Source organism: Haliotis cracherodii, unplaced genomic scaffold (genome assembly GCF_022045235.1).
Source record: "Haliotis cracherodii isolate W230 unplaced genomic scaffold, xgHalCrac1.p SCAF_4, whole genome shotgun sequence".
NCBI lineage: Eukaryota > Metazoa > Mollusca > Gastropoda > Lepetellida > Haliotidae > Haliotis > Haliotis cracherodii.
The window spans coordinates 68,410,700-68,437,173 of record NW_027266297.1 but is presented as its reverse complement, the minus strand read 5'-3'; the positions used below and the strand labels follow the sequence as shown (position 1 = coordinate 68,437,173).

The 26,474-nt window shown below is 44.3% G+C and overlaps 2 protein-coding genes across 2 annotated transcripts; one reads left to right on the top strand and one right to left on the bottom strand.

Moving 5' to 3' along the window:
- Positions 1-465: 465 nt before the first annotated feature.
- LOC139479881 (2'-5'-oligoadenylate synthase 3-like) lies at positions 466-7,030 on the bottom strand. Its single transcript, XM_071262801.1, has 6 exons — positions 6,946-7,030; positions 4,323-4,512; positions 3,430-3,706; positions 2,332-2,483; positions 1,323-1,513; positions 466-1,051 (listed from the first exon to the last, which is right to left on the bottom strand). The coding sequence occupies exons 2-6, from the start codon at positions 4,503-4,505 to the stop codon at positions 904-906; spliced, it is 951 nt and encodes a 316-aa protein (XP_071118902.1). The 5' UTR covers positions 4,506-4,512; positions 6,946-7,030; the 3' UTR covers positions 466-903.
- Positions 7,031-13,679: 6,649 nt separating this feature from the next.
- On the top strand, positions 13,680-26,100 carry LOC139479699 (regucalcin-like). The gene is made up of 7 exons (XM_071262542.1): positions 13,680-13,740; positions 16,943-17,029; positions 18,937-19,108; positions 20,263-20,445; positions 20,981-21,181; positions 23,652-23,804; positions 25,739-26,100. Exons 3-7 carry the CDS (start codon positions 18,946-18,948, stop codon positions 25,945-25,947), a joined length of 909 nt encoding a protein of 302 aa, XP_071118643.1. The 5' UTR covers positions 13,680-13,740; positions 16,943-17,029; positions 18,937-18,945; the 3' UTR covers positions 25,948-26,100.
- Positions 26,101-26,474: the final 374 nt, after the last annotated feature.

Here is a 26,474-nt window from a genome sequence, read left to right as displayed (position 1 = left end):
CAACAGCATCAAGTTTAGTCCCTTAACTCCAAGAGTATGTAGTGAAACACTGACCAGTGCACGCCTGTCCTGTAACCTGGTCACTCCCCCACGAGGGGTTTGCTTGAGTGAGTGAGTGAGTGAGTTGGGTTTAACGCCGCTTTTAACAGTATTCCAGTTATATCGCGGCGTGTCAGCTTAATGTGGGAGGAAAGCCCGAAGTGATGCAGGTCTCAGACATTTACCACTTCGGTGAAACCCACGAGCACGGGTATGGTGCTGACAAACCTAGAATATAATCGGGGTGAACCGGGATTCGAACCCACAATCATAGGTTTCTGGCGTGCCTCAGGGACACAACTCTGCACAGCGAATCGCGGCGTCTTAGATGACTGGGCCACCCGTGCCCCCCGGTTTGCTTGAGGGAGAAGGAGGTGTGTGTGTGTGTGGGGGGGGGGTGGGGGGGGGGGTGGGGGGGGGATATGCGCTACTGCCCAGCGCACACTGCTCGCGGTATACTGTATGTTACTCTTGAAATACTGTATACTGCATGTGATACATGCATTCGCTGTGGTTAAATCACTGACCCGAATCCGTCATTACATATCTGTCAGGGTAGTAATATTTATGCAAGCATTCAGCGCTACATGTTATTGTTATGTTATCCTGTTTGTTTAATTCTGTCAACATGTAAATGATATATCCAAAATAAGCACCCGCTTGACTGGTAACTCGATATTGTTCGATGGTCCCAGAACTGAGACTGAGTGATGTTTCGCTGAGCTGGTTGTGCGCGGACTTTATCTTGAGAACTCCCGACATTTCCACACAGCTATCGATTGTCATATGATATGAATCAGTCGGATCCATATATCTATGATAATCACATTGCTCCATAAATTGCACTCAAATAGACCCGTCGTTTCATCTGCTAGTCTGAGTGGATACACTTCCGTCACGTGCAAGGCTTTCTAGCACAGCGTCCGCCTTCTTCTTTACCATGGGAATGTCACCGATAGAGGGCGCCATGTTCTTGTAAGGGTCACATGGGTCTAGCAGGTATGGCGGCTTCCTGCAGAAACAGAAACAATATCTGTTTGTAAATCCAGTAATGGCTTCAATGAACAATACATATACACTTTCTTGGTTAAAGTATTGATACGCACTTACAAGTCAGAAATGTTCAAATCAGTGATTTTTTTATGTATGTAGAATATCCAGTTAATATATAAATTGACTAAATGAGAAAAGCCTCTATGAGCTTCTTTTTTGGCAATGCATATATTGATGTTAAATAATTGTTTAGTGACAGGAATGTGATGTCACATTGATCACAAACATACAGGTCGTTTCTGTACAAGCGGTGGTTGTAGTTGTCGTCGAAGACGACGGCGAGAGTCTTGATCTGTGACAGACGCAGCATGACGTGTCGGAGGTACTGGTTCATATCAAAGTTTTGAGGTTTGTGGTCTTCCCGCCAGACAGCAATCACAAGTGTCTCGATGAAGCCGCTCCCAATGGGCACGTCCTCGGCCTGTTCAAGGACAAAGTAAACAGTCAACGAGGCGCCTTTATCCCTTTCAGGTCAAGTGAGTGAGTGAGTGAGTATGGTTTTACGCCGCTTTTAGCAATATTCCAGCAATATCACGGCGAGGAACACCAGAAATGGGCTTCACACATTGTACCCATGTCGGGAATCGAACCCGGGTCTTCGGCGTGACGAGCGAACGCTTTAACCACTAGGCTACCCGACCGCCCCCTTTCAGGTCAAGGAACAGAGTAGGTACCAGCTACCCAATGCTAGTCTACATACCCACTGATCCCCATACGTTGACAATAAGGACCAGCAATGTAGGAACCAGCCTTCATGTACAGTAGTATAACATGTCATTGATTAATTGTGAGCACATTTTCCCATGACAACTGGGTGTTGATTGGTCAACAAAAGGTACTTAACACACGTTAACAAACTCTGTGTTCAAGTAGTAACTGGGAAGTGAGTTTTAATCACAAGGCAATCCCACCAGGTTTAAAGAGATTTTGAAACTAATTTTGCGACCCCAATTCATCTTCCCGAGGCAAGTGAAACTGGACTTTTGTAGTCAGTTATAACTCCCTTGCCTCGGAAAGATGACACCAATTGGGATAAATAAACAGTGAAACTGGACTTTTTAAGACAGTTAACTCCCATGTCTTTGGAAGATGACCGCAATTGGGTTAAACAAACAGCATTTTGAATTTTTTGGAACGTAAATTTAGGCCAGAGAATGTCATTTTTACGGTACGAAGCCTTCAAATTATAAACACAATAAATGGGACCCGAATGGCTGAAGAATAAGAAGTACACTCCACCCTTCTCCAGTACTTGACGAGTCTGATGAGATCTTTGACCTTGGCCGGCACCTTTTGGTAGAACCGGAAGTGGAAGGGGGCGAGACTCACGCCGTAGAACCTCCGGATGTCTGTCTGGTCCTTCATCTCTTCATAGATGGCGCTCTGCGACACTGGAACAAACAGGATATTAGTTATTGATATCTTGCCGAAGAACAATGAGCCACCTGCAGACTGTGTCAGAAACCGACATAAGGACAGTCTATAGTACACGCATTATTGTCCAAAAGGAATCGAGAAGGACAGTTAAAATTATTTTTAATCTGCTATACTACTGCTTGCTACTCCCCCACAATCGCTAGTATTAAGAGATTATTATTGTGTGATTTTCTTTGGACGGAGTCAGCAATATTGTATAACCAGTAATGGAATCTTTACCTAGCGAACCAGTGAAAGCTCAGCAAAGATGGACGCAATCACAATCTCCTTGATATCAAATCCTAGTGCTCGTAACACAACGCTTTGGTGTAGCGGCAGCGAGAACTAAGATACGATTTGATGATTGAATGCAATCGGGATGTATGCTGCTACACTATAAGCAAGATCACACTTAGAACATTATCATGATGCGATACCATGGGAAGGTGTGGACGATTCTTCTCCTAAATTCTGGGTTCGTTATGCTGTGTGAAGGATTATATAATGCCAAAATATTTATTCATGACATGACATTTTTCAGCGGTACACAGTTAATCACGTTTGCTGGTGTGACTTATCTATTGGTGTACAAAATCATGATTGGAATAAGCACAGCACGCAATAAACGTCAAGCCCAAGGTGAGGTTAGGTGAGGTGAGGTGAAATGGGGTTTTTCACCTCCAAGATTATTGCACTTACAGTATACTGACTTCGAGCCGACCTGTCCTTGTTTTAGACCCTTAATGCCGAGCGCCAGACAAGGTAATAACAAGCACCATCTCTTAACGTCTTTTGGTATAACGCGGCCGGGGATAGAACTACCACTAGACCACGGAGGCGGTCACATTAAATTAGATGAGTGACCATCCGAGACCCTTGTAATACTATGACATGCAAGATCAACTAGGTTTCTGCAAGTACTTGTTTTCGCGATGTCCACAGCCGGGAGCAGGTCGACTGTATGTTCGGTGTCGTTATCGCCAAGCTTGAGGAAGAACTGTGCAGAATGTGGTGTCATTGCCTTGAACACGAGGCTCTTGGCCCAGATGACGTCTGTTTCAATGTAGGTCTTCAGATGTCGTAGCACGTTGCCAATGTCTCTGCTGAGATCTCTGACGCTGCTGTAGTCGTTGAGATAGATGATGAGGTCGATGTCGGCCCTTGCCCTCTCGGCAGTACCACTCACGAGAGATCCTGTCTGGAAGAATCATTAACCAAAATAAGCTGATATACTGCAACGAAGACAACGATTCCGTCTACTACTACGACAAATACGGCAATAACTAGCACTGGTGCACAGTTTCAAATCTTAATGACACAATGGCACACACCACTACCATGCCAGTGGCTAATAAATTAATTCTTAAACAATGAAAACTAGGAAAATCTGGAAGAGCATAGGATATGCAATGGATTTTTCCGTAGTTGAAGTGAGCGGAGTGTCGACGTTAGACAATACTGCCAACATGGCATCTAGCGGAACCTTTATACAGAGTATATCCAGCCTTCTAATTGCATTTATGTAATTGGGGTAATCGTTAACAGAATACATATAGTGAGTAATGAATGGCTTCAAATCACTAGGACTGTTGCGTTTCCTGAGCGTTGCCCCGTTAAATACATCGACTTAAACGATACAGGGCCATACCTGAATTCGAGTGTTTCACTGAACGTACCAAGAAGCATATTTAAGATCAAATATGTATATGTTCGTGTTTGCCATAATGGAAAGAACAACGGTTAGATACCTCTAAGATACAGTGTGCTGGCTGCACTGGACCGATGTCTGCATTGAACAAGTTCACAACTCTCACCGTTACTATTTTATTCACATTCAGGGGTCCGTTTTTCGACTCAAGAAATTTGACGAACTTCCCAACTTGTTCCTGACATTTTGCTATATACCCTGCGTCAGGGCGGACAACTCTGTCGATGAACTTGAGTAAGGACTCCCCCGAGTTCATGCCCTTGACAAGCGGGGATCCGGCGCCTGCCATGACGAGGCTGTGGCAGAACAAACACATGGCATGTCAAATACGTTGTCTACAGTGAGTGAGTATGGCTTTACGCCCCTTTTAGCAATATTCCAGCAATATCACGACCTTGGACACCAGAAATGGGCTTCACACGTTGTACCCATGTGGGGAATTGAACCCGGGTTTTCGGCGTGACGAACATTGTCTACAGCTTTTAATGCATCGTCTTCCTTTATTTGCAGACACACGTATAACCATGCAGAGCGGAACCTGTGTTACCCGACACCTGGCTACTCAGACACATTGTACCTGGGTTTAGCCACAGTACGGGAACATGGAGGGCTGATCATAATTGAGGTGATCCGAGGATTCGAACTCACCGTCGTCGGATCCTGGTATGGTCAGAGTCGCAGCTGTTTATACAACTAAATAGAAAACACTTGACATATCATTTAGAATACCAACGCCTCTTTCACTTATATTATAGCCCACCCGGGTTACAATAGGTCTTCTTATGGGGCACGGGTGGCCCAGTCGTCTAAAGCGCCGCGATTCGCTGTGCAGAGTTGCGTCCCTTGGGCACGCCAGAAACCTATGATAGTTGGTTCGAATCCCGGTTAGCCCCGATTATGTTTCTAGGTTTGTCAGTGCCCGTACTCGTGGGTTTCACCGAAGTGGTAAACGTCTGAGACCTGCATCACTTCAGGCTTTCCTCCCACATTAGGCTGACACGCCGTGATTTAACTGGAACACTGTTAAAAGCCGCGTTAAACCCAACTCACTCACTCACTACAATAGGTCTCCAGCAACCCAAGCTTGTCGTAAGACACGACTAACGGGATCGGGCGGTCAGGCTCGGTAACTTGGTTCATACATGACATGATCCTAATTGTCTACATCATTGCCGATGATGTCAATCACTGCATTGTTTGGTCTAGATTATTGTCGCATTGTCGCATATCTTGAATATTGCGGCGTTATGTAACAAACAAACAAATCATATGTATAGGGACGTGTTAGCCCTGTGAAATAAGGCGACCCACCTCGTCAAACGGAGTTGTCAGCCGTGCACATATCCCGTGGTAGGTTTGAGAGTAAAGACCTGTGTTTGTGAGCGTATTGACCGTGATATTCCCGAGGCAAAAGAGTTAACTGACTATAAAAAAACAGTTTCCACCCTTGCCGAACTAGGCTGGTATTATGGAGTTACATTTTGGCTGGACTAACGAGTCTTTGCATAGTCCAATCAAAATCGCGCACCGAAATCGAAATCCGGTTCGTAAACTGTCGTGCAGGTTTCGATCGACTGCAGGATTTGCAAAGCATGAGCACCGCTAACTCGTTGTCAACAGATATTATTCCAAATCTTTTCATGTTTTTAATCAAGGTGCTCACGTGATTTGATGCATTTCGCGATGTGAGACCCGTTTTATTACAATATAGATCTTGATTATCGATCAAATCGTCCTGACTGGGTGCCACCATTTTGTGTGGGTGCGTGAAGTGACACGAGAATTGGAATCCGATTGGTCCATAGGAGAGGCTTAGAATGGTCATAACTGGTAATAGCCACTGGTGGCGCTACGATCGAGCCAAGTAATTCCAGCCTAGTTCGGCAAGGGTGGAAACTGGACTTATAAAGTCAGTTAACTCTCTTGCCTCGGGAAGATGGATAACAGTTGACTCATGTGGACTGCGTCACTTTTGACTTTCCTCCCACATTAAACAGACAGCAATGATATCTGACTCTTATAAACTGCTCACAGAAGGGTTAACCCGATAACTCACTCATGCTTTCTATCCCAATGAGTACACGTTTTTAGTAAGAGCAGATATCAGGTTACTATTTACAGCAATTGGATTCAGATATGATTATTATTTATTAAACAAAGGTAAAATATATTTCTCTTTGGCAAGGCATCAATAGTCGGGTATTTCTGGGAAGTAGTGCATTAGGGAAGAGAATATATGGATGTCTACTTCTTTATTATGAGGAACACAACGTTTCGGAGTACATGCTTACTCCTTCATCAGGTGAATGATGAAGGAGTAAGCATATACTCCAAAACGTTGTGTTCCTCATAATAAAGAAGTTGACATCCATATATTCTCTTCCTTATCCGAATCGCTTCTAAATGCCTTTCAAAGAAGTAGTGCATTGTATGTGATATTTTAGCAGTACATGTATTTGATCTTTGACGCTTGTATCGACTTCACAATGTTAAGCACAGAGTAGCCATCGACCAGCATTAGTAATTTGATAAGACGTTATACTCTAAGTAAGACTTTATCGTTATATAGAGGGACTCCTAATCCTGCGGATGATAAATCCACTAATAAGGACTTTACCTGAACAGCACATAGCAGTACTTAATACGTACGGTACATGGGTCTACTCGTTGAATAGGCTTGAAATAAACCCCCAGTTAGTATATAGCAGTACATAAATGCGTGTACTTACTGTATATATATATAAGACCGGACTCGCGAAGCCTTCAGTGTATCCGTAGTACAGGGCTAACCCACGTTGGTTGACTACAAAATGGCTGTAGAAGACTGCGTGTATATCTCAATAGGTCCGGTCCTGTGAGGGGCATTGTTATGTTGCTACTCTGTTACTGGCGACCGTATAAACAGTGTGTGAGGTCATAGATGGGTGGATACATAAATATCTGTCAACTGACGAGGCAGGACGTCTTTGAACACTGTCGATATACATAGGGCAATATCGGGGTATCGTGTGTGATAAAAACAGTTGTATTTCAAGAGTCGAAGACGGTGACACAAGTGACCTATTAACTACCGCGATACCGCATTTCTTCGGGTAAACGTAAATGTCGAAAATATAAGTATGTATATTTTATCAAAGTATTTAAAGGGGTGCTTTTTTAGAAAATGTTTCGTTTAAACTGTAAATGTCATGAAGAACTCTTCAATCGAGACTGTTCGTTTCGAAAAGCCATTTTTGTTACTTGACCAGCGTGTATTCTTTCGATTCCAACAGCGGTCTCGTAGTTTTCAAGAATATTTTTTTGTTAAAGTTGATTTTGTACATAATCATATCTATAAGTACGATAAAGAATTTTCTTGATACTTTTTTGATACTTTTTTTAAAGATTTTGCAAACACAAAACTATTTTTTAAGTCTCAATTACAGGGTGTGATGAACAATCCCTGTGTGTTAGGTAGGAATAATTTACATTTCAAGATTTTACATCTGTAATGAAATAGTTTAAACTACATACAAAGTATTTAATAATTAGAATATTCCATGTGTCTCATGAAATATCACGTTTTAATATAAGTATCATGTGGCTATGCCACTCGTTAAAAAATATCCTTGGCCCCCGTCACTTGATGAGAGAAACATGACATTTCATTCGACACATGAAATATCCTCTATTTATTACCCATATGGTTAGAAATAACCCAGTTTAAAACATGACATGTGCACTAGTGCAATATCACATTGTTTGCGTCATCCCGACGGCCTTGTTAACGTCATTCGAAGCCTATTGTGACGTAAGGTCGGAATAACGTCACACTAGAAACGACGTCTAGTAAGATGTTACTCCACAATTTGTTTTTTTTATAAGACGGCGGTCGTGATCAGTGCATTTTTCTGAAGGTGTGGTAAAAAGGATTCAGAAATAATGGGTAATAAAAAAATAATGGGTAATAACAAAAAATATGTGTAAGGATTCATGTATGCTATCGCTCGGGAAATACAACAATTCTAACACTCGTTTTGGTAAAATCGGTATGGTTGGTGGGATTGTTGTTTAACGCCGCACTCAGCAATATTCCAGCTATATGACGGCGGTCTGTAAATAATCGCGTCTGGACCAGACAATCCCGTGATTAATATCATGAGCATCGATCCACGCAATTGGGATCGATGAAATGCATCAACCAAGTTAGCGAGCCTGACAGGATCGAGTGGTCAGGCTCGCTGACTTGGTTGATGCATGTCATCGATCCCACGAGCACGGGTATGGTGCTGACAAACCTAGAAACATAATCGGGGCGAACCAGGATTCGAACCCACAATCATAGGTTTCTGGCGTGCCCAAAGGATGCAACTCTCCACAGCGAATCGCGGCGCCTGGTTGCAGAGATTTACACTATCAGGCATGTTTTTTACAGGGAATATGATATTACAAACAACACACCTTACCAGTCTGTGCAGGTTCAGTAAATACCAATACAATTGTTCATTCCGCATGCATTATCAGCTGTAAGACATGCCTATGGGCACAGCGTGGCAAAGCGGTATTCAAAACACATTATCTGTGAGGCTCGCAACATGTCACACTGTGTATATATATATGCTAAAGGAGATTCCAAACACTTGAAATGAAATCGCTTACAGTCTATACGATCAATAGGCACTGAGTCCCATTCAAGAAATATCTTGAATTACTGCGTGTTCTATTTTAATATATTCTGAGGATCGGCTTTGGGTGATAGATTATATCAGGCATACGAGTTAATCTGTTGGGTGAGGTGAGGTGACATGGGGTTTAACGTCGCGTCGTTGGTTTGGTTGGTTTACTCGGAGATTTAACGTGCGCTTTCCGCATGTAATAATAACACTTTAGCGTATCTCGCACACGGGGCTGCACTTATACTATTGGGGGAAAAAAGCGTAATGAATAAGATAAAGAAGTGCAGCCCAAAAAAATATAAATTGGGATAACCTAATCTAAGAGGCTAAGGGGGGTGGATGATTGGCTGGGTGGGAGTGGGAGAATGAAAAGAAGATATAATAGTAACAAATTTGGGCTTGGGTTGGAGGGGAGGGGACGGAGCGTGGTAAGGCTTGGAGTAGGCGGCCGAGCGTGGGTGGCGGTGTGGCGTCTGCTGCCGTCTAGTGGAGCTGCCCGTCGAGTAGCCTGTTGGCTAGGGCAGCTTCCTCAGGGCTGAGACTCCTGTAGAGGCTTCAGGTCAGCCTGGCGGCGCATTGGGCGATGAAAGGAAGGGTCGACTTGAGACCCCACAGTCGGCCAGGATGTCAGATAGATCCTGGTAACTGTGGATCTCTTGTTCGAACCTCTCTGTCCCCAGGAATTGGACCATGACCAGAGGTGGTGGGGGCTTCCTGGTGCTGACGTAGAGCTTCCCGTGGTCGTTGGAGAGGGCGATGGAGTGGCCGGACTTGTTGCGTCCAAGGACCTGGGAAGCTTGATGGTCCAGGCTGTTGCGGGGGTCCTCATCCCCACTCAGAGGCTCAGTCTGGCAGAGACTGTCGCTTAGAGTGGGGCCAGTCACCTCGACCGGAGTGGTCTGGGTGTGGCTGTGGATGAGGGACCTGGACAGCGTGGGTGGTGGGCTGGGGGATGACTGGGGAGAGGGGATGTCTCTCCTCTTCCTTTTCTTCCCATCTTTTAACGTCTTTTGGTATGACGCGGCCGGGGATCAGACCCCCGATCTTCTGATGTCCGGGCGGACGCTCTACCACTAGACCACGGAGGCAAATTTTCACTTAAGTAATTTATTAAACGCCTTAATATTCAGTTATTTTACAAATTGACTGGAAAATATGTCCATCTGTAATATTATGACAACGAATTCCAAACATTTCTATGTTTAATATCATCACCAAGAGATTGAAAATGATACGATTAAAAGTACATCTCTATATTGTTTGGCTTCTAATCCTACATAATTATCTATTATGATCGTCTTAATCATTTTTAGTCAGTCTGTTAAAGAAATGGACAGAGTTTTCAATCACTGATGACTGAAATATTTAGACATTTTATAAATTGCCTGTAATATATACACGCTTACAAAGGAAAAGACTTGTGAAAACAACGTCTATCGCGCATCGAAGAATTCCCACGGTTTCCACGGTACCTAAAAAAATCTATTGAGTTAGATAACGTTGTTTTTACATCGGCACTTCACGCCATGATATGTATTCCCTTTGCTTTAGTAAACCTAGACATGTAAACACTCACTTTTGACATCTCCGCTGTGCAAGATAACAGTGATTAATCAATCAACGTAATTTCTGTTCATCCTTTGATGACGAGGAACGATCCGTTGATTTACAAAAAAGTAAATCAACAGATCATTCATCTATTGCTGGTCAGCCACGTGCATATTACATAACACACATTTCACCTCACTTCAAACTTGGATTTAGATTGAATGATTACCCCAGACACAATAAATGCCAAATGGGAACCTTTGTCAGGTAATCTGAGAGGTGCGACCACTAATCATACCTGTAATAAATTCATTAACTGAGCATCAAGTGAATGACGACAAATACACAAGTGTAGGGTTATACCAGAAAACGTGGAAGATGCCTGGGGAGTTTGAAGTCGTTATGACAATTTTCACTTTTTGACAGCAAATACGACATTGAGCACCACACTTGGCCGTCTTGGCCCCGTTTCCTACCAATAAATTGTCGGATGGGTCTCAGACCTTGTCAAACTGAGATTTAGGTCACCTGACCGGCCCATAGCCACTCGTCATGTCGGCAACGAAACGGATTCCATAACCCCTGGATAAAAAGGGGGAAATGTCAAGGTCGATTGCCAACACTGTTGGAGGGTCAAGGCTGACCCGCCTGGCGAATTTCAATTTGTAAACTTCACCTTCAATACGTTTTATTTTACGTCTTGGCTTTCAGGAAAGGTGCCCCCTAACCCCTGGAGAAAAAGGTAAAACTAAAATTCGACTGCCAACGTTTTGGGAGGGTCAAGGCCGACCCGCCTGGCGAGTTTCAAGTCCTTATGACAATGTTCATTCTTGCCCGGAGATGAGACCATGGGGATTATTAGACTTAGGTGTTTTCCCGACCAAAAAATGAAAATTTTCGGATGGGTCTCATGCCTTGCCAAACGAGGTCTCAGGTCACCTGGATGGCCCTTAGTCGTTAGTTTTTCGATTTTAGCAAGTCATGTAGGCCCCGAAACGGGCCCCCTAACCCCTGGAGAAAAAAGTGGAAAAGGTCAAGGTCGACTTCCAACGTGGTCGGAGGGTCAAGGTCGACCCGCCTGGCGAGTTTCAAGCATTTATAACAATTTTTAAATTTCACCTCAAAACGTCGTTAGGTGGGGTTTCAAAACGTTCTACGGTTCGTCAGCACCATACCCGTGCTAGTGGGTTTCACCGAAGTGGTAAACGTCTGAGACCTGTATCACTCGACCTTTCCTCCCATATTAAGCTGACACGCTGTGATATAACTGCAATACCGTTCAAAACGGCGTTAAACATAATTCTACCATGAATTTGGAATTTACTCGATTCTGATTGGTCAATCAGAGGCTATTAAATCACATTAACCCCTTCTGATTGAAACAGCTGGTTTGACGCCCGCATCACCGCGGAAGCTTATATTCATAGAATAGTACTATTTTCAGTCATTGTCGGTAGGCATATTTAAATAACTATATCTACAATTACAGGTTACAAAATGCACAGATGGGGTTACTACATTATTGAAAGGATGTGTGGCAATACATTTCGTGCAGAAAAACACGACAGAAATCTACAAAGGGAAATGTATTTACGTTTTGGAGACAACAGAGAGCTTGAAATTTTGGCGCTTTTCTATATACGACTGTGACGTCATATCTTTTGCGTCACAATGAGCGATATGACGTCATAATGGTGATGCGCGATGTAGAGCGAAAGCCTTGCAAAGCTTGCTTTGTTTTCTTTAGGGATTCCCCCCTCATGTTAGCTTACCAAGTTGCCGTGCTTATATGCTTTCCATGCCTGTCATATGTTCGAGTGAAGTATTACGGTGTAAACAAACTGCTTGAGTATATACAGCACCATATTTTGTTGGGTGATTCCGTAATTCAGATCGATAACCAACTCAAAACACTGAACTCAACCCATGCCGCTTCACTCAGTATATTTGCTAACACCAAAGAGTTCGCGTTTTATTTAGTCATGGTAGAATGGAGATAAACATACTGTGTTTTCAATGTAGAGCTAGGTTACCTGTAGATAGTTATATTTAAGAACGAAATATTTATATATTTATGTACTCGTCACAAAGCTGTGTCCTCCTCCATGCCCATCTGTTTCTTTATGTATTCGAGTAGGAATTTCAGAATTTCAGCTCAGATTGGCAAAATCAAAACAAGAAGGAGAGCGTAGGAAGCAATTTATCATCCAAAACTGGCCCCCACAGGAGATATCGCTTGGGTGAGATCAAGCGATATCTGGGGCGCGTTGCAAGCCACGAATCGCTAAGAGAAAGCAAATTAATCGCTCATCCCAGGGTCTGCAACAGTTGGAAGCGCTTGCGCACACTTCCAAAATGGCGGCGCAACTACCGCTTGATTGCCTTTACGTTATGAAGATCATAATAGAAGAGGCTCGATGACGAGCTGATGAAATTTATGACTACTTTGAAGATGTGGAGCAGACTGAGGATGATGGTGTGTTAGCTACCTTTGCTCATTTTCTCGTTGATCCAATCAATAATTCCTTGTTCCGCTGTCAAAGTAAGCCGCCATTTTGGTTTGAGAACGAAGCGACCTCAGTCAGCGATTGTTTCGCTTGCAAGCGGCTGAAAGTTAGCGCACTGTTGTGAGGCGAATCGCTGTACATCGCTTACAAGCGATTGGCGCTTTGCAACGCACCCCTATACTATAGATATCGCTGCAATGAAATTGCATCACAATGCTTTGCAGACCATTGTGACGTCATTGGTTACCATGACGTCACAATCAAATGACCTCACTAATGGCTCTGCTACTGAAGCTGTTAGCAGTATTTTTGACACTTAAGACACTGCTTATTACTTTCTACAAACTGAAAAAGATGGAAGAATGATGTTGGATGATAAATAAAATCTCATCCTCGTGTCTTTTGATATCAAATATATCAACACCAGTTGATAAAAGCGGGGAAAAATCCTCGGCAAGCCTCGGAGTTTTCCCACTTTTATCAACTCATGTTGATATATTTGATATCAAAAGACACTCGATTGAGATTCTCTATATACACGACAGTGGAATAGTAGAACATGATTCAAAATGGCCCCTACCCACTCATCCCCCATGTTTTCTGCTTGGGAAGTTGATTCATTATTAGTTGGAGCTTTTACTCACAGAGAAGGACAGCAAGCGCAAGATAGCCATGAAGGGGTCTATCATTTCAGTTTGTGTGTGTGTGTGTTTCTAAAACGGGGGCGCGTCCCTGTTCACAACCGTGACTAATGTCAGAGTAACCTCGGAATCTAGTTCACTGGCCGTCGTGACATGTCCTCCAAAGACGCAAGGTGAGTATCTACCACGATTATCTTTCTGTGTTTGCTGTGTATCGCTGTCTATCGCTGTCTACTCCACACCCTGTGTGCACATGTGTATTCTGGAGTGAAATGTGCGTTGGTGAACCCAGAGATGTGGCTATGTTTAGTGGTGCCTAGAGTGAAATGTGCGTTGGTGAACCCAGTGATGTGGCTATGTTTCGTTGAGTCTGGAGTGAAATGTGAGTTGGTGAACCCAGAGATGTGGCTATGTTTAGTGGTGTCTGGAGTGAAATGTGTATTGGTAAACCCAGTGATGTGGCTATGTTGAGTGGTGTCTGGAGTGAAATGTGCGTTGGTGAACCCAGTGATGTGGTTTTATTTACTTGTGTCTGGAATTGAATGTTTAATGTGCATTGGTGACCCAAAGATATGAACGCACACACACACACACACACACACACACGTGCATGCACGTCGCAATAAAAGCGCAATGACTTTGGAGGCGACGTTAAACCCCATTTCACCTCACCTCTAATTATTTTGTACTGTGTCGATTTTCAAAAAATAATACGTACGAAGTTTTGCAACAAACATAATGTTAAATGTGATTGCATATATCATAAAATTGGTCCTAAATAACCATTCATGTGAGTTAGACGTGAACAGATTGAGAGCACTGTAGATAGCCTCATTGATAGCATCGTTGATAGCATCGTTGATAGCCTCGTTGATGACATTGTTGATAGCATCGTTAGTAGTATCACGATGCATATCGTGATCAAGTATAAAATCCCACGTGGAATAAAACAAAATGGCATTATGTTACATTGTTTGTCTTCTGTAGCATCCACTATCGTGGGTGCAGCTTTGGAAGAGAATCTCTCCTTAAACCCCATGTCCCATAATAACGTCTATTGAAAGGTATTATGGAAGGCATATCCATAAGCGGATATTGTAAGCGGACGTTAAAAGGTGGTACTTGTTGTTACCCTGTCTGGCGCTCGGCATTAAGGGGCTAAAACAAGGACTGGTCAGCTCGGAGTCAGTATACTGTGTCTGAGTGGGATGTTCATGTTAAACTGCGGCATGGTATCTCAGTGTGCTAGCACTATAAATCGGCATCAGTCCGGACTAGTACAAGCAGCCACACACACACATATACACGTGCATGCACGTCGCTATATAAGTGCAATAATGTTGGACGCGACGTTAAACCCCATTTCACCTCACCTCTCAGGTACATTTAATCATTAAAAGCAAAAAGCAATCAGATTTTTTTATGAAAACAACAAAACCCTTTCCATGACATTTCTGCTTACAGCGGAGTCGATCGTACGATTCCGACTGTATCATGAGCACGAAATTAAGATACGTTGGGAATTTGAGTGAGTTGAGTTTAAGGCTGCTTTCGACAGTATTCCAGTTATATCACGGCGTGTCAGCTCAAGGTTGGGAAACCTGATGTGACGCGGCTCTCAGACTTTACCACTTTGATAAAACAAAGGAGTACGGGTATGGTGCTGACAAACCTAGAAACATAGTAGGGACGAGCCGGGATTCGGACCCACGATCATAGATTTCTGGCGTGCCAAGGAACCCAACTCTGCAAAGCGAATTGCGATGCCCTAGCCTACTTGGCTACCTGAGCTCCCTTATGAATTTGTAATCTACTTAAATAATTTACCTATAATCATAATCGGTTGGATTAAGAACACCGTAGAGGTGACTCGATGGACTGGTATTCCACAAATCTCATTGACCCCTGAAGATCCGGGGTAGAATAGGTCATCAGCAACCCATGCTTGCTGTAAAAGGTGACTATGCTTGTGGTAAGGGGAGACTCACGGGATCGGGTGGTCAGGCTTGCTGACTTGGTTGAAGCATGTCACCGATGCCAAATGAGTGGATATCATGATATCAATCACTGGATTGTCTGGTCCAGACTCGATTATTTACAGACCACCGTCATATAGCTGGAATATTGCTGAGTGCGGCGTAAAACAACAAACCAACCAACCAACAAATCTCATTAGAATGAAATCTTAGTTCTTGCTACTGCTAAACAAAGATCTGAGGGCATCCCATTACAAGTCACGTCGGGGGAACGGATGGCCCAGTCGTTTAAGGCGCCGCAATTCGCTGTGCAGAGTTGCGTCCCTTGGGCACGCAAGAAACCTATGATTGTGGGTTCGAATCCCGATTCGCCCCGATTATGTTTCTAGGTTTGTCAGCACCATACCCGTGCTCGTGGGTTTCACCGAAGTGGTAAACGTCTGAGGCCTGCATCACTTCGGGCTTTCCTCCCACATTAAGCTGACACGCCGCGATATAACTGGAATAGTGTTAAAATCGGCGTTAAACCAAACTCACTCACTCACTACAGGTCACGTCAGAACGACCTTTCGCGAACTTTGACCCACCAATGAACTGACCCGCAAGAAGTGGACATTAGCCAATCGGAAAGCAGTTTTCTCGAGCAATACGGGACTGGTTTCAAACTGGCGACATCCATTCCAAACTCTCCATTCAAAATTTGGAAAAAGAAAAGCTGTGATCAGTGGCGTTCTGAATCACAACGAGCTCACTGGGCCAAGGTCAACAAATCCTGATGAAGGTCGCTGCTTAAACTGAGTCTTTTCCTTGCTGGTTCTCACCCCAACCTCTGCCGAATGGGGGACTTGTGTTGAAGGTACCACTACCCAGCATTGTGAAGGGGGCAGCTTAGAAAACGTCAATACAGACAGCCCGATCTCGCCTCGCCACGAACAAGAGACAGACGTGTATTAATCAACATTTGGACAATGTGTCACATCTGACTGCATATTAGGTTTTGAATCAATGTCTGAATCAATGTCTGAATAGGAATGTAGTTCATTGATTGCACATCCGAATATATCAGACATCGCATGTTTTAGTCTGAATTTCAGGCTGATACATTATCCATGATATGGGGACAAAACCCCGCTTTTCTCTGAGCTTGACCATTCTGTCAATACAATACAACAAGGGGCCGGACCGTGTGTGGTATGGTGTGGCGTGTGGTGTGTGTTGTGGTGTGGTGTGTGTGAGATTACTATTGGATGTGAAACATATTTTATTACCCCTTTATCCTTGACCGCGTTTCGTTACCCATATTCAGTTATAGATTTGTTATCGTGTGTGAGGTCATCGTTACCTCGGTATGTTACACGTGGCATCTGAGTGACGCTGTATGTCTTGCGCTGCATAACAGGAGGAGCCACCACAGCAAGCAAAACAGTTCGATTCGTCACAACCACCGCACAGGGCCAGCCAGTGATTGCCAGCGTCTATACTCAAGGTAAGTGCACATGTATGGCTTCTTGCAATTTCTCCCACCAACCATGCAGTAAAAGTTTTCGACTTATAAAGTCCCATATCCCCGGGGCTTTGTCAGACAGTAGGCCCCTAGTACCCTATGCTTGGCGTAAGAGGCGAAATATCAGTGAGTGAGTTGGGTTTAAACCATTTTGAACAGTATTTCAGTAATATATGAGGCATGCCCATTTGACGCGGAAGGAAAGCCCAAAACGAATGCATTATAATTAGACTTGCAACACGTTTGTTTGTGTGTTTGTTGTTTAACGCCGCAGTCATCAATAATCCAACTATATGACGTAAATAATCAACCAAGTGATTGACATCATGAGCATCGATCTACGCAACTGAGAACCAACGACATGCATCAACCAAGTCAGCGAGCCTGACAATCCGATCTCGTTAGTCACCTCTCATGACATGCATAGTCGCCTTTTACGCAATCTCATTAAAATCAGATCTTAGTTGTCGCCACCGCTAAACAAAGATCTGAGGACATCCCATTACGGGTCACGTCAGACCGACCTTACGCGAACTTTGACCGACCAATAGCATGACCAATCAGAAGGCAGCTTTCTCGTGCTTTACGGCACTAATTTCAAATTGGCGAAACCTAAACGAAAGAACACTCTGGAATGGCTAATAGATGGTCTAGATTGTGTGGATTCAGTCGTTAAGCCTGTAACTATCACACTAAGCTGACACGCCGCGATATAACTGGAATAGTGTTGTTATAGTGCAAACCATTTCAATACTTTTATTTAAAATAGTGCAAACCATTTCAATACTTTTATTTTACATTTCATTTATCTGAATACCTAACTGGTTCAATATGTTTCCAAGTGCACCGAAATTCTATGCCCTTTGTCTGTTAATATATTCAGCAAACATTCGGCGTGTCCCCTCTTATCATAAGCCCCTCCGGGCGGGACCCTTAATCTCCAGCGCTATCTATAAATTTCAATTAACACCTCCTAACGTCGCCGGATCTTACGTATATAGATACACGTGGGACAATGACCTTGCCACACGTTACGTAATACTTCGCAGAAGATCGACTCGTGTAAGTGACAGAACCGTTCTCAATGGTCGACACTTATCTGGATGCTTCTTATCAAGTCTGTGAGCTCTCTCGATAGCTCTACAGTTTAGCTTAATCATTGGTAAAACACTGCTAAACAATTCCATAGCTCTGAGAGTGTGGGTTTGATTTGTTTGTTTGTTTGTTTGTTTTACGCCGCACTCAGCAATATTCCAGCTATATGAGGGCGGTCTGTAAAATAATGGAGTCTGGACCAGACAATCCAGTGATTAACCTCATGAGCATCGATCCACGCAATTTGGATCGATGACATGTATTAACCAAGTCAGCGAGCCTGACCACCCGATCCCGTTAGTGAGTGTGGGATTGAATCCCGGATGAGGCTCAACCCAAAAATGTACTAGAATTTGTACTTTACAAAGAAAGTGTTCTCCCAAATATTAAGATTTTTTTATATATGACAGTGGCCTGAAAATAATCGAACTTTATCATCCAAAACAGGCTCCCACGGGAGATATCGCTTGGGTGAGATCAAGCGATATCTACACTGTAGATATCGCTGCAATAAAATTGCATCACAATGCTTTGCAGACCAGGTGATCAAATGACATCACTAATGGCTCAGCTCACTCGGGTGAGATTCTCTCTTTACACCTCAGTGGTTGATATTATGAGCAACGCCCCATGTCGTCAAGGACGATGGCACACAACCAAATAGACGCCAAGCCAGACCAACCGATCCACTATCTCCCTTCTTGCAACAAGTGGGTCACAAGGGATATATGGTAAACTGGAACCCTCACTAGGACCGTTAACATGAAATGTCAGACATCAAACGTTGTTTGCAGAGTTTCAAGATGTCCTACAAGGTTGAAACAGTTCTGAAGAACCCTGTGTCCACCATCGGCGAAGGTCCCCACTGGGACGACGCCACACAGACGTTGCTGTTTGTCGATATCATGAAGGGAGACGTTCACAGATACGACCCCGCCACTGGCAAAGATGACGTCATCAATCTAGGTGAGCTTACCGTTACCCATACAGCATTTTTCAAACATATATAACTCTTTCAGGTCTAGTGTTCCCAGAAAATGTTAGTTTGAAAAATTCGTGGCAGTTCAGCTTCAGACAAACCAAAGCGTCTGCAAAGGCAACATCTCTGCCAGTATTCTGAACATTGGTGTAACAATGTCGGCTCCTGCTGCAGTTTCCTTCACAATACGTGCACATGTCGGTAGGGCAGCCCAGCGGTTATAGCGTCCGCTCGTCTCGTCATAGATCCAGGTTTGATTCCCCACATGGGTACAATGTGGGTAGCCTATTTCTGATTTTTTTTTTTCCCCGCCATGATATTGCTGGAATATTGCTTAAAGCGGAGTAAAACAAGACAGAGTCTCACTCACTCCTTCAGGCTGTGTTAAAGCGTTCGCTCGTCACGCCGAAGACCCGGGTTCGATTCCCGACATGGGTACAATGTGTGAAGTCCATTTCTGGTGTCCCCCGCCGCGATATTGCTGGGACATTGCTAAAAGCGGCGTAAAACCATACTCACTCACTCCTTCACGTTGTCTTTAACACATGTCGCACGTTCTGCTGAACAACTGTTTTATCAGTAGTGACATGTGAAGGAACATATAAGAACCTCTTTGAACACTTAACTTGACTTTGCATGTGTTTGTGGGCAGGATACGCGGACCTTTTCGCGAATATCTTGTTTCATCACTATTTCATGGTGATTCATAAACACATCCTCACAGTAAGAATCGTACAATTGGCTCTGATTTAGCAGAGAATGTTATGAATATTTATTTGAATTTATCACTTTTATTTAGAATATATCAAGCTAACCACCGTGAAAGAGATTTCAGTGCCAGGGACAAGCATGATCGCAGACGTCTGGGCCGAATTTTTGTTGATGTATCAATAAGCTTCACATTTTAATAGTAATAGTTTATTTCTTTCATTTTATTTTTAATTTATGAAATTATTCGCATTCTAGATATGATAGCCGGTGTGCATTGATGGAACATATCCTTCGCATGTTTTATTCATCAGATGATCATACGGAATGGCCACTTTTCAGTCCAGTAATCTTTGGCTGCATTCCATGTCATTCAGACCACTTCCTGGAAGTGGAAATAATCTTTTTCATTCTACATGGTCTTACTCCACAGACGATGTTGTGGGGTTCGTTGTTCCTCGCAGCAAGGGAGGACTGGTCGTGGGGCTCGGTCTGGCGTTCGCAACATTGGACTGGGAGACGAAGACGGTGACTACACTGGCGGAAACAGACCCGGGAACGAAGAACCACAGGCTAAACGACGGGAAGTGTGATCCTAGAGGGAGGGTGTGGGGAGGTGAGTAGACCCTGGAACACTCAACCATAAGCTAACACGGGAAGGGGGGGGGGGGGTGAGACTCTAAGTGGGTCAAGGTGTGTGTTGGTGTGTGAGAGTGAGTAGATCCTTGAACACTCATCCATAGGCTAAACAACGGGAAGTATGACCCCAGGGGGAGATGAGATCCTATGATTAACAACCACAGACTTCACGACATTGCGGACTTTAGATATGAGTGAGTGAGTGAGTAGGGTTTTACGCCGCTTTTAGCAATATTCCAGCAATATCACGGCGGGGGACACCAGAAATGGGCTTCACACAATGTACCCATGTCGGGAATCGGACCCGGGTCTTCGGCGTGACGAGCGAACGCTTTAACCACTAGGCTACCCGACCGCCCCTCTTTAGATGTGTCGGACTTTGGTCTGTAAGCCTAATTCAACAAGTAGATTCTTACATTTGTCTCCCGTGCATGTCATGGTGGACATAGTGTGGGTATGCCATTCCCTACATGGCGACGTCGCATGTTTCATGTCGCTCCGGTTGTTTCCAGGAACCATGGACAAGGAGTTTGCCCCAAAGGAAGGTAATCTGTACTGCCTGGACACAGATGGCACCCTGAGCAAACAAGATGAGAACATGACCATTTCTAATGGCATGGCATGGTCTCCAGACAACAAGACCATGTACTTCAACGACACGACGCCTCGGGAAATCTACGCCTACGACTACGATATCGAAACAGGCAAACTGTGTACGTATTATTATGGTGACACTAAAACAGGGGCATGGCAGAGTATATAGCACATGGATTAGTCAAGGACATGATACATTCAGTATCACATGATTTCGTAAGGGACATCATAGTCTATAACAAATGTATTAGTCCGGGACATCACAGTATATAGCACATGGATTAGTCAAGGACATGATACATTCAGTATCACATGATTTCGTAAGGGACATCATAGTCTATAACAAATGTATTAGTCCGGGACATCACAGTATATAGCACATGGATTAGTCAAGGACATGATACATTCAATATCACATGATTTTGTAAGGGACACCACAGTCTATAACAAATGTATTAGTCCGGGACATCACAGTATATAGCACATGGATTAGTCAAGGACATGATACATTCAATATCACATGATTTCGTAAGGGACATCACAGTCTATAACAAATGTATTAGTCCGTGGATTAGTCATGTACAGTAGATGGCACGTGGACTCATGTCCTCTGAGGCTAAATACTATTATCATATATACCTCTCATGTGAGAATAACGAGATCGGATTAGTCCACGTGATCTTAATACTATATATATTTCTGAGAGGAACAATAAATCCCTTATATCTCGCCACGAAGAAAACAGGCTGCACGTGGATTTCTCAGCGGGAGAATACATCCCTTCTACTCCGCTAAAGGCCTCACTCTTTGAAAGTCACGTGACAATACAAATTAGCCTCAGCAGTTTTCTATGAACTTGAATTTATTTTATTTCTTTAACAATAGCAGATTACAACATGGAGATAAGATAATTCGTTGTAGCAGGATCACTTGGCGTGCATGTACCCCTCGCGATCCTGCTACAACTTGTAAACTAGTGTCCAAAAGAAACGATACCACCTGTTTGCAACGACATAAAAGAAAAACTAAACAATGTAGAAGTTTAGGATTGGTGTTATGCTTTTGAGAAATCCTTTCACAACATCTGTACAAAAATTTCATTTCAATAAAATCTGTACAACCAATATGACAAGCCTTTAAAGATGGGTGGGGTCGAAAAATGAACATTTCGTTAGAGCACTGATCACAGAAACAACGGGAAATGTCACACCACACGTCTTAAAGTCAAGTCAGTAGCCGGTATGTCCACCGTGAGCATCAATACATGCCAGAACACGCCTACGGACTGATTACGCCAAACGTCTGATGGCGTTGGGAGTGATGCGTTGCCATTCCTCGAGGAGACATCGTTCCAAGTCCTGGACGTTGACTGGAGGCACACGGCGACGTCGGATTTGCCGATCGAGGTGGTCCCATAAGTGCTCGATGGGATTCATGTCCGGTGAACATGCAGGCCATGGCAAAACCTGTACGTTGGCGTTGGCAAGGAAGTTCTGTGTCAATCTTGCTGTGTGTGGCCTTGCATTGTCATGTTGGAAAAGGAGTCCACGAGGCTGTTTCCTGAATAAAGGGCACCACAACAGGCCGTAGGATGTCATCAAGATAACGCTGTGCATTCAGGTTTCCACGAATTACGACAAGCATCGTTTTGACGTCACCACATATGCCACCCCAAACCATTAACCCTCCACCTCTAAAAGGCCGGACCTGTTGGATACAGTTAGGCGCCAAACGTTCACCAAATCGTCGGTATACAAGCTGCCGTCCATCGTTTCTGAAGATGAGGAATCTGCTCTCATCAGTGACACGAGAACATAACACGTGCCCAGTCCCGCCGTTGCCAACGTTGAACTCGCCTGGCCCAGATCAGTCTGTTGTTCCGGTGTCGAGGCGTCAGGAGCGGTCCGCGGTAGGGATGACGTGGCCGGATACCATACTGCCGTAGTCTCCTGTAGACGGTCTGTCGACTGATCCTGTGTCCCTGTGCTGTAGCCGCCGTGGACGTCGCTGTTACGGTGCGGTTCCTCAGGTGTAATACCCGGATGTAACGATCTTCACGGGGCGTGGTTACTCGTGGTCTTCCACTCCTGGGCCTGTCTGACGTCTGACCTGTCTGACGTAACCGCTGCATCAACCTGGTGATAGTGATGCGTGCGCAGCCCAACCTTCTGGCGACGTCGACGTGTGACGCTCCTTGTTGGACCATTCCAACGGCTCTCTCTCTCTCGATGGCTGTCAAACGTGGCATATCTTGTGTTCTTTTTGTTGCTGTGATATCAACGTGTCTGATCAGCCGTTTTATACAGTTTTTATGCACGTGCAGAACATGCTAGAGAGGGAAATGTCACTTTCACGAAATTTACTTTTTTTCCCGGAAGTGATCACGTGTTCCCGGTATATTTTATCGACTATGCTGTGTTTGGGATGTGCAATACGAATTGGCATGTTTTCATACTAGGCAATTCACTTAGTAAAAAACAATTTTGAAAATAAGTTGGTATCGTTTCTTTTGGACACTAGTTTAGTAAGTATACCCCTTTAACACCAGACAATAATAATTATGGTACAAGAACATATTATGTATTCCAGCAAATCGTCGAGTGCTGGTTAATTTCAACGATATCCCCGAACTGAGCGGGAAAGAAGTATTTGGCCCCGACGGCATGACAATCGACACGGAGGGCAATCTATGGGTGGCCTGTTTTAATGCCGGGTGTGTGGCCAAAATTGACTCGAAAACAGGTGGGTAAAAAATAATCCAATCTCCTCCCTGACATAACAGGTCTACAGAAAGTGTGTGTTTATCCAGAGTACTGTGGGTGGTTAATAGCAGTGGCAGCATCAGATGTGACGCAATATATTTTGAGTGAGTGAGTGAGTGAGGGAGCTAGTTTTACGCCGCTTTATTCCAATAATATCACGACTGGGAGATATATACCGGAAACATGCATTGCACGTGGGGAAATGAACCTGCGCCCTGGGCGTAACGAGCGAAAACTTTAACCACTCAGCTACCCCACAGCCCCATCAAATAGTGAATTATCATCCCAAATCCCTGGAACGACACTGCCCCTGGCATGCGACGGTGTGCGTGCCCCAGTTCTTATTTTTTTTTGTAGACCACTATGACATAGTTGATATGTCCATGCCAATTTACGTTAGGTTGACATACGCTGTTGACGTTCACTCGAAGCCGCCATGACATGTTGACACTCTGTTGACACAACATGTATAGAGACGAGGCGTTGTTGAAATAATTATGAGATTCGTGGCCGTCGTTTATTAGTTGATATACTGTGAGGTGACATACTGCCAGCACCCATGACCACTGAGAAATACTCGATTTACTTAAACGCCCCTAGGTACCGAGAAACACTTGATATATTATTGACGTAAGAAGGTTCATATCCTCATTCGGGTGCGGGGGCACGGGTGGCCCAGTCGTCTAAGGCGCCGCGATTCGCTGTGCAGAGTTGCGTCCCATGGGCACACCAGAAACCTATGATTGTGGATTCGAATCCCGGTTCGATTTTGTTTCTAGGTTTGTCAGCACCACCAAAGCGGCGTTAAACGCAACTCACTCACTTCTATCCTCATTCATGCTGAGAAACATGTTTTGAAAAACGTTTGTTTTTTTAGCTCTACATGCTATAACTAGTGTGTGTGTTGTGTCTGGCCTGTACCTGTAAATGTCTGTAATGTTCGCATTATTTTGATTTTGTTGTAGTCCGGTTCAATCTTTTTTATTTGAATAAATGTCGTAGAGTAACAAACCTAACCTCACCTCACCTCACCTCACCTCACATCACATCACATCACCTCACCTTATCTCACCTCACCTCACATCACATCACCTTATCTCACCTTATCTCACCTCACCTCACCTCACATCACCTCACCTCACATCACCTCACCTTATCTCACCTCACATCCTCTCACCTCACATAACATCACATCACATCACCTTATCTCACCTCACCTCACATCACATCACCTCACCTTATCTCACCTCACATCACCTCACCTCACATCACATCACATCACATCACATCACCTTATCTCACCTCACCTCACCTCACCTCACATCACCTCACATCACCTCACCTTATCTCACCTCACATCACCTCACCTCACATCACCTCACCTTATCTCACCTCACATCACCTCACCTCACCTCACCTTATCTCACCTCACCTCACCTCACCTCACCTCACATCACATCACATCACCTTATCTCACCTCACCTCACCTCACCTCACCTCACCTTATCTCACCTCACCTCACCTCACCTCACCTCACCTTATTTCACCTCACCTCACCTCACCTCACCTCCCTAGGAACACGGGTGTCCTAGTCGTCTAAGGCGCCGCAATTCGCTGTTTAGCTTTGCGTCGTCCCTAGGGTTTGCCAGAAACCTATGATCGTGTGTTCGAAATGCCAAATCGGTATGCCAAATATGCTTCTAGGTCTGTCAGCAAGTGGTTTTCACCAAAGTGGTAAACGTCTGAGCACTTCGCGCATTCCCCCAACAATAAGCTGAAAAACCGTGATAGATCTGGAAAACGATTCAAAGCTGTGTTAAACCAACTCACTCACTCACCCTAATATCCACGCGTGTTTATTTCATTCCAAAGTTTTCAGTAAAAGTCAAAATGTATTATCTCATGTCATTTCAGGAAAATTATTACAGAAAGTTGAAATCCCTAATGCAACCAGAATCACCTCTGTGTGTTGGGGCGGCAAGGACCGAGATGAGCTCTATGTCACCAGTCTAAAAATGCAGCCAAATACGAGTTTCACCGTCAGAGACACGCTTGATGGAGCTCTGTTCAGAGTTACCGGCCTTGGGGCACGTGGTGCGCCAGCAACTATTTATCAAGGTTGAACTTGCTAATGGGCCTTTACACAGGATGTCGACCTTTGTGCCTCCAGAGTGCAACCATATCATTTGCCAGGTCGTCTTTGGAGGCTCAAAAGAGGCAGAATGGTTGCCTAGGTCGTTCCAAGGTGGTACACAGGAGGTTCAGACATCGCCATGGACACCATGGTCGCCGTGCGCACAAAGGTCGCCGATGAGGTTGTTTGCTCAAAGGTGGCTCATGGAGTCAGAAGAGAGGCACAAGCATTGCCGTCGTTGCAGAATGAAGGCACAGTGGTCGCCCAATGGTCGCCAGGTGAAAAAAAAAAGATGCGTTCTGCTGCAAATTTTCCCGTCAATCTGGGCGATGCTTCTGCCTCCCTTGTGCCTCCTTTGGGCGACCAACAGCGTGCATAGAACGATGACTGTGGCGACCGCCGTGCCTCCATTCGGCGACCACGGTAACCCTTGAGACACCATGGCAATGCTTCTGCCTCCCTTGAGCAACCTGTTGTGCCTCCTCAGTCTGCCTATAAATATAGGGCTTGAACCTG